The sequence below is a fragment of the Physeter macrocephalus genome, chromosome 5 (genome assembly GCF_002837175.3).
Source record: "Physeter macrocephalus isolate SW-GA chromosome 5, ASM283717v5, whole genome shotgun sequence".
NCBI classification, from domain to species: domain Eukaryota; kingdom Metazoa; phylum Chordata; class Mammalia; order Artiodactyla; family Physeteridae; genus Physeter; species Physeter macrocephalus.
The window spans coordinates 62947962-62959483 of NC_041218.1; the positions used below are offsets into that span (position 1 = coordinate 62947962).

General features: G+C 37.7%; 1 protein-coding gene across 1 annotated transcript in view; it reads right to left on the bottom strand.

Moving 5' to 3' along the window:
• COL28A1 (collagen type XXVIII alpha 1 chain) overlaps positions 1–11522 on the bottom strand; it is a 153076-nt gene that overhangs the window by 71012 nt on the left and 70542 nt on the right. The window contains 7 exon segments of the mRNA XM_024131457.2: positions 1396–1580; positions 2202–2270; positions 3395–3518; positions 5051–5238; positions 6600–6608; positions 7716–7775; positions 8532–8600. Of these exon segments, the coding sequence (XP_023987225.1) occupies positions 1396–1580; positions 2202–2270; positions 3395–3518; positions 5051–5238; positions 6600–6608; positions 7716–7775; positions 8532–8600 (704 nt within the window).

The following is an 11522-nucleotide window of genomic DNA, read 5'->3' on the forward strand; positions in this document are numbered from 1 at the left end:
ATGTATATGTATAACTGATTCACTTTGTTGTAAAGCAGAAACTAACACACCATTGTAAAACAGTTATACTCCAATAAAGATGTTAAAAAAAAAAAACTTTTATCAGACATTTAACCCTCCAAGAGCTTAAAAATCAATGCATTAGGGAAGAATGGCAGAAGGAGTATCATTAGAGGCCAAGGGATTAGAAAATTGATTGAAGAGCCAAGTAACTTTAAATACTGTCACCAACGATGCCTAATAATGATCAGTAGAAAACAGGTGGTGCTTTTAAACCCCGGCTGCACATTTAATTAGATTTTATTTCTATTGTAAAGAATAGTATAAGTAGAGAGAAGTTACTTTAAATCACGGACCTAGGAATACACAGATTCAGGAAGTTATCAAACAATATGAAAAATGTCACCCAAATGTTCTTGGTTGAGGTCATATCTGTAGTTTTAGCATTAGGAAATTTGGAATTTTTTCCTTGAGTCATACGTAACTTGGTTTTCCATAGAATTTTTACATATCTTGGGTTCCTATGTGCCTCAGAGTCTGGGAAGTAGGATGACCATCTTGTTCTGGTTTGCCCAGTACATTCTCTGTTTTAGCTTGAAAATGCCACATCCCAGAAACCTCTTCTGTCTCAAATAAGCCAGAAGATCATCACTCTAGGAAGGAGGACTCTTAAAGTGATTAAAAACAGCAGAGGTCAGGATCTTACCTCACCCTTCAAAAAGAACCACTCCAACTTATGTCAGTATATAATAGTTTTTGCATTATATTTCAAAGATGTTTCTAAGTTTTCTTTTTTGAAGTTTGAAAATCACTGACGTTAGTACTTGAACCCTTTCATCTAGAAGAGACAATCTGATAGAGTAAAGCCAGCTTCAAAGCTACATAACAACATGCTACTAATTTAATAAGTGCTGATTATGGAACCCTAAAGCCTGTTCTCGTAAACAGGGATGTGCTTGTTGACATTTGGAATGTAAAATTTGGTTGATGCTGGGTTTTATGTGAGGAGGGAAATGGTACTTTGTTGCCATGGGAAAAAAGTGTTGATTACTAAAAGCTGTCTTCTCCTATAATTATTTGCATTTTCATTTGAAATAACTCTGAAAGATGGACAACAAAGCAGGGAAATCTGATTCAGTAAAGTTTCCAAACATGAACTTTTTGGACAATGTTTTATAGAAGAGATATATTGGCCATTAATATGTAAATGAAGGAGGCTAGAGGCCATATAATCTCGTATCAAAGTTATTACAAAAAGCATTTTCAATCAACTGTTTAGTCAGCAAACATTTTACCAGAGGAGCTATCGTCCCCCACATTTATGAAAAATAAATGATCTGCTAGCTTGATTTTTTAAAAAGGAAATAGTGTATTCTTACATTTCAGTTCATCAACGTAGAGACTTCAAGTAGAACAATCACAATCATCAACTTATGATGCATTAAATCTACTTTCACTTCTCTCACATACAGGAAAAAAAAAAAAAACGAAAGAACATGAATAAAGGATACCTTTGGTGCTCGAATAGCAATTCCAGGTTCTCCTTTAAATCCAGAAAACCCAGGTCCTCCTCTGTCTCCCTGTACATTTCAAATAATGTTCACAGTTTCAGGCTTTAGATTTTATGAGAAACCGTAATGGCACAGAGCAAAAAAGCCATTGGCCAATTATAAAGGGCTTAATCTATTAAAATCAGATCCTGAGAGAGTACATCTTCTAATGTATTTGAGGGGAGTTTCAAATCTTAAGCAAATAAAAACTGTCAGTAAAGACTACTAAGCTGTTCAGAGAAAGGCCACTGAAATAATAGGTGGCTCTCTAGACTCAAATATTTAGACTGTGAAAATGTCCAGGAATGCTCTTACATCTGAGTGGATTTCTTTTCTGCCAGACTTTCTGATTAGCAGATTCTTCTGAACAAATGCAATAAATTCTTACATGCTTCAGGGTCTAGGATTTAAGGGAGGTAGTTCAAGGTAAAGTGACAAGTTCAAGACCAGGAGCAAGAAATCTGGTTTCTAATCTTAAATTTGCTGCTGGCCTTTCATCTGCTTAATTGTGAAATATCAGGGTTGAGCTATATAATATCTTTGGGTTCTTCCAAAACTGAAATTCTAGTTCACTGGTTTCATGAGTCTTTTACCCACTCCAACTGCCAAAGACCCAAGAAAAAGAAAAAAACTATTCCCAAGAATGCATACCTTTGGCCCAGGTGGTCCAAGAATTGATGTTCCAGGCATCCCAAAAGGGCTCGTAATCCCTGGATCACCCTAAAAAAAGGGCAAAATACTCATTACATGTCAAACAAGGAAACCATATACAGGAATTATATTAAAAAATATAAAAATGTATTTCTAGCATTTTAAAGTATTGTGACCTGTTTCACAGACCAATGTGAAAATATTTGAGCATCTTTGTTAAACCACTATTAAAGTTATTGATGGTTAAAATTTCACTCCCTTTAATAAATGCATTCAGTTAATTCCTGAGTAATAGGAAATTTCTCTCTCTTGTGCATCCTTTTATTAGCTCATAAAAATCATGCAATTCCTGGTGATTCACTTTTGTGTTTGTATGCCAGGAAGCTCAGAGGGAAATAATTGTTCCATTATAACAAATACCTTCAGAGTAAGTTTTTGAGTACACTTGGTAGGCAAATAATGTTCCTTCCAGTTTATAACTTTTTGCTTTGTTATTTTATTTTATGGTCCACAGTATATCAGTCTTCCATTGTGTGGTATCTCACGTCCCTTATTAAAAGGAGAGAGTTTATGGTTTAAAAAAATGAAATTTTGAACAGGAAAATTAAAACATTTCTCTTTTTTTTTTTTTTTTGTCTCAGTATGAGTCTCAATAAAGACTCAGTCTGGAACAACAAGCAATGTCTCTGTCCTACCTGGTTCTAGATCACTGATTTTCAAATTTTAGGGAACAGAGAAATCATTAGAGAAATCTGGTAAAATATAGGGTCCAGGGTTTCAGCCCTGGAGATTTTATTTCAATAGGTCTAGGGGCTGGGCCCAGGAATATGAATATTTATGAGGCACCTCTGGTGATTCTGATATAAGTACCACTACTGCACTTTAAAACAGTGTGCAAAGCAATTGTCTTTATTTTTTTAACTTATTTCATTGAAGTATGTTTGATTTATAATGTTGTGTTAATTTCTACAGTACAGCACCTATATAACCATCATTTTAAAATGGTTTTCACATTTTTGAATGATTGTTAAATAGGTGCCCACATAATATCCTCCATTTTGCTTCTTGGCCCAAAAAGCCTAAAATATTTGCTCACTGTACCTTTACCAAAAAATTGGCCTCCTCCTGCCTTACAGAATTGACTAATTGGTTCTCCTGCTTCCTCCAGGAGCGACTCTATCAATCAGACTCACTGGTGATGACTCCTGCCCGGAGCCACCTCCATCTTCACAGCTGAGGCCTCCCACTGTGCTGATTCCATAATACGACCAACAGGCTGAGCTCACTGGCCGCTGGGGCCAGTCCTTAATTCCAAACCTGTATGGCAATGGCACAGGACATGGCCAGGGTTCTGGCAACAGATAACCACCCTATTCAATCCCATGGCAAAGGGATAAAACATTAACCTGTTAAAATATTCACTAAAACCAGGTGAAGCAAAATTATGCTTCTAGATTTAATCTATTCTACTTTTTTTAAGAGAAGCCAATTACTTTTAAATACAAACTTGTATACACAGAAAGTATGCAATTCTTTTAAAGACCCTTATTTAGTTGTATGTTTTGAAATATGGCAATTCTTTATCAGAAAAAACTTCCTTTCAAATTACAGAAAAATATTCACGCTGAGTCAGTGTAACTAAGACATAGAGTAATCACTGTTGTTAATACTAATCCAACACATTTCCTATATAATGGCTTTTCTCATCATGTGCTCCTTGAACTACCTGCAGCAGAAGACACTTATTTAGGAAATGCAGATTCTTGGGACCCACCCACGTACTAAATCCAGATCTCTAGGCATGGCACCAAGAAATAGGGGTTTGTAACAAGCTCCCAGGCAATACTGATGACACGGAAGTTTAAGAATTACTGGTCTCTAGGGGATGCCTTTTTTTTTGTACCTGCTCATATATTGCTGGTGCCCCTTTTTTTTAGTTGTTCTTTAATCGTCTGGTCCGTGAACAGACTCCCTGTTTCTTTCTTACAGTTAGCATCTTCCTAGAGCCCTGAACACATCCAGGTGACCTCAATATTCTCTCCTGCTTAGTCAGGACACGTATCTAATTTCTTGCTTCACAATTTCCTTACTTCTTCCTCAGCACCCTGTCTCGGGCAGTTTATCAGGACATATATGCCCTACTTTCCATTTCACCTATTGATTATTTCCTCTCTGAATAACTCCATGTATTGAACACTTACGATGTGCCAGGAACCATGCTAAGTTCTTTATTCACTCTTTTAAGTCTTCACAACAACCCTGTGAAATAGATACTATTACTCTTTTCTTTCTACGATTGAAGTTGACTGGCCCCCAAAAGTTCCGGGCTGGAGCAGGACAAGAATCCCACTCTCCTGCCTTCGGAAGCACTGCCCCTCATCCTCACTGCATTGCAGCTCAGTCTGGGACTTTTTTGTTCTTATTCAGCAAAACAAGATGATGGAGAATTGATATCTTCTATGGTCCTAACTTTATCCCAACTACTGAATATTTTGCTGTTACTAGAGAGGACTGACACACAGATTCTTTCCTAGCAGAATAAATATTTCAATGAAGATCACATGTTTTATGCAATCTCTTTTTTTTTTTTTTTTTGCGGTACGCGGGCCTCTCACTGTTGTGGCCTCTCCCGTTGCGGAGCACAGGCTTCGGATGCGCAGGCTCAGCGGCCATGGCTCACGGGCCCAGCCGCTCCGCGGCATATGGGATCTTCCCGGACCGGGACACGAACTCGTGTCCCCTGCATCGGCAGGCGGACTCTCAACCACTGCGCCACCAGGGAAGCCCTATGCAATCTCTTTATTCCATTCTATTATGGTCTGAAATAGTGTGGTTTCTAAAGCCTTTTTCATTTGGGGGCTTTTGTTTTGTATTTGGTGAGAGGAAAACAGTGGAAATCTAATATTCCATTAAAACCAGGCACAATTACAATCTCCCCAAAGCACAAATGAGAATATAAGAAACACCTTTGGTCCTCCGGCCCTGGAAATGCCCTCTGTCCTTGGTTTCCTTTGCTCCCTTTCTTTCCTTCATCACCCTGACAAAAATTATAATAAAAATATAGTTCTGTTAACAGACCCTCCTTAATGTTATATCATGGCCAGATTGTCAATGAATACCTACTTTAAAGTGATGTTCCCCAAGCCCAGCTCAGCTGCACAGGGTTTGTTGATATTCCTGAGCAGATTGGATGACTTCAGAATTGTTCAGTCTTCATTTATTCAGTATGATTTAGTATTTTCTAAACTCTATGTTCAGTATCTTCCTTTGGGGCCTTTGATTTGACTTTACAGTTTTTTTTGCCCCCTTGGTCTATTAACAGATGATTTTCAGACAGTCAGTTTCAGAAAAGAAAGCCGTCTATGATTTGTCATGCTGTTTTTCAGCTTCTGTGCTATTTCAGTTTTAAAGCATAAAATAAGACTTTTTAAAAATCCAGCCTTGTTTCTTCCTCAGTGAAGAGTCTAGTTCTTTCTCCCAGAGGAGGCCAGTAATTCAACTGGTAGAAAGATGAGTGAGCAGTAACCTGGTGCAGAGCTAGAAATTGCCTAGCGTTCCCCAGCAGGGTTGTGTACACCAATGCTCCCCCCAAAGAATTGTATTACCTTCAGCCAGAAGCCTCAGAGAATTCCAGAACTATCCTTACACTAGGGTTCAACTGCAAGGCACCATACCTAAGTTTGTGCCTAGCTCAGCAAAAGAACTCCTTGGGGTTTGTAGCCGAGGCCATTCAATATATATGACATAAATGACTATACCACAGTTTTCCAGTTTTCAAACCGAAGCATGCATCACAATCACCTGGAGATTGCTGGGCCCACATCCAGGGTTTCTGATTTAATAGGTCTGGATTGGGGTCCAATAATTTACATTTCTGACAGCAGCAACAGGTGCTGCTGTTCCGGGACTGCACCTTGAGAACCACTGGACTATATCAAGGTCATCGGCAATGCAGACACTTCACTAAGAAGAAAAGGTGACCTGTAGAATCCACAGGCATGCAAAGAACTCCCTAATAGGCATACTAATCGAGAGTAGTGACACAGGTAATTAAAAAAAAACCTGTTGAATGTCCAAATATTGAATATAACTTATTGTATCCTTATTAATGCCAACAGAAATGAAATCTACCCACAACTATTTATTTTCTCCCATTAACTACCAAATTGAACTTCTTGACCTAAATCATCCCAGAAGCCAACAGTAAGAATCCAACTATTATTACAAAGTGCCAACACTGAACCATAACATACCTTGGATATGTAACATATTCCTACCACTCTTCTCCAATAGCCTTCCGTAAGCCCCGAATCACCTTAAAGCCACAAATCCAGTCAGTGCATATTCTCCTTGCTCTGCTGGTCTATTTGACACCACCCATTGCTTGCCTCTTGAAACCCTTTCTCCCTTGGTTTCTCTAACGTGGTACTACTACGCATTCTGCCTGTCTTCATGCTGTTCTGAATGCTCTTGCTCCAGCTACTGTAAAATGTGGGATTCAAACCTTAGCTGTCTTTCTCAGAGCTATCATTCATTCCCACAGCTTCAGTTATAACTCCAAGGGTCTGTTTTCCAAAAGTATATTCAAGAAAATGTTAGTTCTCATGAATGTTCATAGGCAATCATTTCTAAAAGTATTTTTTGCATCATGTTGAAAAGGGACTCTCTGTTCATGTTTTTACTCCCTGCTTCCCACCCCACCACAAATAGATCTCAGAGTCTGGTTAGTCAATTATTTAAAATGTTTGAAATTCTACAAATATATTTCAGTTTTTCACATTTAAGGTTAACAACGCAGTTTTAGACAATATTTTCACAAGGCATAGACATCTAAGCTATCAATTACTATTTTAATAGAATTATAAACAGAACACTAGTAAATATATGGATTTTATTTTTACTTTACTCATATATAATTCTTCAGAATCTTTATATGGTCATTGATGACCGCACATAAGAAATGCAGGAACATCTGACACCTTAGAGGCTATAGATAATGTCACTAATGGTCTTATTGATGAATTTGGATATTCTCATCTTGACATATAAAGATGTTATTCAACTAACATTTCTACAACGTATAAAATAAATGTATTCCATGTTGTGAAAGTACCACTTAATAAGGTTATATTTCTTATTACTCTGTGAGATTATATAAATATTTGAAAAAAAATTTATGGACTTTGATATCTCACTGATGTATCTCAAGTCTTCTTTTCCCTTACTATGTGTTTTTTAAATGTCAATTTGGCTGTTTATTAAGAAAATGTGTTGAACTCTTCCTCTAAGCTGGGACTTAATGACAGATGTTAGGAAAATGAAAATGAATAATACATACTTGCTGTCTTACAAAAGTTCAAAAGCTGGTATCCATAATTTTAAGCCAAAAGTAAACACCTTTGACATAGCAAGAATAACATCAAATTTCTCCTAAGATGGCTCCTTAGTATCAGGACCAGAACTCAGGCAGTCTGCTTCCCTTCCCCTACCACTGTCAATTCCATACCTTGAGGCCAGTTGTCCTTTTCCAGGTGGTCCTTCAGGGCCTCTTGCTTCTGGAAGCCCCGCTTCTCCCTAGAGAAAATGGCACTGATGTCTTAGCTGACCCTCCATAGACAGTATGTACACACCCACCTTGTCTCTTCTTACAGCCAGTAGAGTCTCTGCTGCAATCCTCCAATACAGACCAGACCTTCACTCTAGTCTCAAAATTAAGTTGGAAGTTTACCAACTTGAATAAATTAATATCAAACTCCAGTTTAGCTCAGAGCAGCTGAAATACCATGAAAAAGTCCAATTTCCCAGCCAATTGCCAAAGCAATAAGCTCACTTTCTTTTGGCTCTTCATTCAGATTTGGTGGTTTGTTTTTTTAAAAAACAAGAAATACCTTCAGCCTTTCCATCTGCTGTTTTCCACTACTTATATTGAAAAATGAGTGTTTCAAATGTCAACTCAAAATACTTCAGGAAATCTTTATAGTAGCCTTACTTCCTGAATGCATTTACAGACTCTCCTTTTGGAGGGGAAAAAAAAATGTTTTTCTGTAAGTTTAAATAAAAGTGCTTTCTAGGAATCCCAAAGGGACTAGGTCACTGGAGGATACCATGGCCAAAATACCAGAGAGAAGGCAGAGGGTGTGAGATACTACTCAGGCTTTGAATTGGCGCTCTTTTATCAGAACTAAGAGAAAAAGGAAATTAAGAGTTGTGGGATTTTTTTTTTCTTGGAAAGACTAAGTTTGTCTTGAATGGTTTAATTTGAGCTTCTGCAGGACGAAGATATAGTGTGGTTCAATAGTTTTACACCAATAATATGAAAAGCAGTGTTACCTTCTTCCCTGTATCTCTTTCTCTCCGTACTCCTGGCTGTCCTGGGAGCCCTGTTGAGCCTGGCTCCCCCTGGTGGATGAGCAAAGATTTTTATTTCCCAGAAGTTCATATTTATCATGGAACTCCCCTCTGAGGTACTCGAAATTGGTTACATCTTGTAATACCTGAGAAAAGCCTATGAGAAGGGAAATCTGAATAGTAATTAATAGTCATTAAACTATTTGGCCTTGGGCAAGTTCCTTAACCTCTCTGGGTCTCAGTTTTGGGTTATGTTGTTTGTTATGGGTTAAATTGTGACCAGCCCCCCTCCCCCAAAAGATATGTTGAAGTCTTAACCCTTGGCACCTGTGAATGGACCTTATTTTGTAATCAAGTTAAGATGTAATCAAGTTAAGATGAGGAAACTACGGTGGGTCCTAATCCAATGTGAGTGGTCTCCTTATAAGAGGAAAACATAATGTGAAGACAGGCACATATGGAGAACCCCATGTGAAAACAGAAGCCAAGATTAGAGTGATATAGCTGAAAGCCAAGGAATTCCAAGGATTGGCCACCACCAGAGGCTAAGAGGCAAGGAAAGATTCCCTATAGGTTTTGGAGGAAGTATGGCCCTGCAGACACCTTGAATTTTTACTTCTAGCCTCCAGAACTGTGAGACAATAAATTTCTATTATGTTAAGCCACAGTTTGTGGTAATTTGTGACAGCAATCCTGAAAAAAAACTAACATAAAAATGAAATGAAAACATTGGGACCCAAACATTGCTTCCAACTCTAATATTCAATAATTCTACTCACTTTCCAGTTAATTTGTGATTAAGAACAAGTCCTTTAAAATGTTCAGAGAAAACACATGCTACTTTCAAACAGTATACAAGTGTCCTTACTGCATTTATTAAGAGCAAAATATATTGAAAATAATTGAAAGTCATTTCAGCTAAATTATAAAAACTAGTGAAAAAAAAGCACAGTGAACCTACAAATAAATAGAAGGATATAATAAAGATGACAGCAGAAAATAATAAACTTGCAAGCAAAAAGCAAGAAGAGTAACAAAATTAAAAGGTAATACTTAAGGGCTTCCCTGGTGGCGCAGTGGTTGCGCGTCCGCCTGCCGATGCAGGGGAACCGGGTTCGCACCCCGGTCTGGGAGGATCCCACATGCCGCGGAGCGGCTGGGCCCGTGAGCCATGGCTAATGAGCCTGCGCGTCCGGAGCCTGTGCTCCGCAGCGGGAGAGGCCACAACAGAGGGAGGCCCGCATACCACAAAAAAAAAAAAAAAAAAGGGTAATACTTAAAAATACTAAGAAAATAAACTTCTAACAGTAATGATTAATATTAAAAAAGAAAAGTCATAAAAAACAGTATTAGGAATGAAAGGTGAATATAATTATATAGATAGTAGCATTTTTTTTGATCATAGAAAGTTTCTGTGACAATTTCAAATATATTGGAAACATTAATAAATGGATAATCTTCAAGAAAAATATAAATTACATAAATGACATAAGAAGGAATGAACAAACTAAATAAACCAACCATTAAATAAATTGAATCAGTAATTGTAAGTCTGGAACTTCCTCTCCCTTGCAGATCACAGACTTAGTTTTATAGTCAACCCTTACCAAATTTTTAAACATCTGAAGAAGAGATATTCCCTCTCTTATACAAATAGTTCTGAAAAATAGAAAAAGAGGGAAGTCTATCCAATTTATTTTATGAGGCTAATAAAACTTTGATTTAAAAAGTCACACAATAAGATAAGAAAACAAAATCACAGACCAGTCTACCTAAGAAAAAGGATGCAACTTAAGGTTCTCATCAAAATGGAGCAGTAGGGACTAGATTTAATTTCCCACCTGATGCAACTAAAAAAGCAGACAAAATATATGAAACAATGACTTTCAAGACATTAGACACTAAGTAATGAAGGATAATAATTCCTGAGAGAGGGGAAACAAAATAGGTGAAAATTACAATTTCCCAAGTTTACTGTTTGGGTAAAGTTCCCAGGCCATGGTGCAGGGAGAGAGAACCCAGGGAAAGTTCAGAAGTCTTTCTAATTTAAGGAGACAAAGGTAGGAATCTGGGTAAGCCAAGGTATCAAAAATTCACACAATAGATTACCAGAGAGGAAGGAGTGCCATGGCGAGAACTATGAAGATCTGCTGTGCATCCACCTTGAGTATTTAGGTGAGTACTGTTCAGCACAGAGTGGAGAAACTACCCAAGGCCAAGAAAACAACCAGTTTAAAGGATCAGAGAGAACTGACAGCAGGAGAGATAACAGTGCCTGCTCCCGGTGGCAAGAAAGAAAACTTCACAGTTCTGAGGGCATAGATTAGAGTTCTAAAAAGGGTCATGCCTCAGTCGTGGGGAAAAATTAACCCCAGACTCAATGCTGCTTTTGTCCCACCTAATAAAGCTTAAAAGCAAGACCAGAAGGCTCAAACTGTTTTCAAGTAGTATAGAAGCATCTAAGAGCAAAGCTCAAAAATATTTATAGGAATACAAAAATATCTAACACCTGAAAAGGTAAAATTCACAATGTTTGGCAGCTAATCAAAAATGATCAGGGATTAAAGAAAGCTGCAAAAACCTGACACAGGTGATAGAATCTGTATATAAGAACATTAAAACAGTTATTATACTGCATTCCATATGTTCAAGAAACTAAAGGAAAGTTAAAACTTGTTAAATAGAGCTATGAAAGATATAGAAGGACATAAATTGAACTGTTAGAGTTGAAAATTGCAAAGTATGAGATAAAAATACACTGGATAGAATTAAAAGCAGATTAGACATCACAGAAGTAAAGATAAACAATCTGAAAGATATAGCAATAAACTCTATTCAAAATGAAACACACAGAGAAAAGAGACTGAATAAGATTGAGCAGAGCGGGCTTCCCTGGTGGCGCAGTGGTTGAGAGTCCTCCTGCCGATGAAGGGGACACGGGTTCGTGCCCCGGTCTGGGAAGATCCCACATGC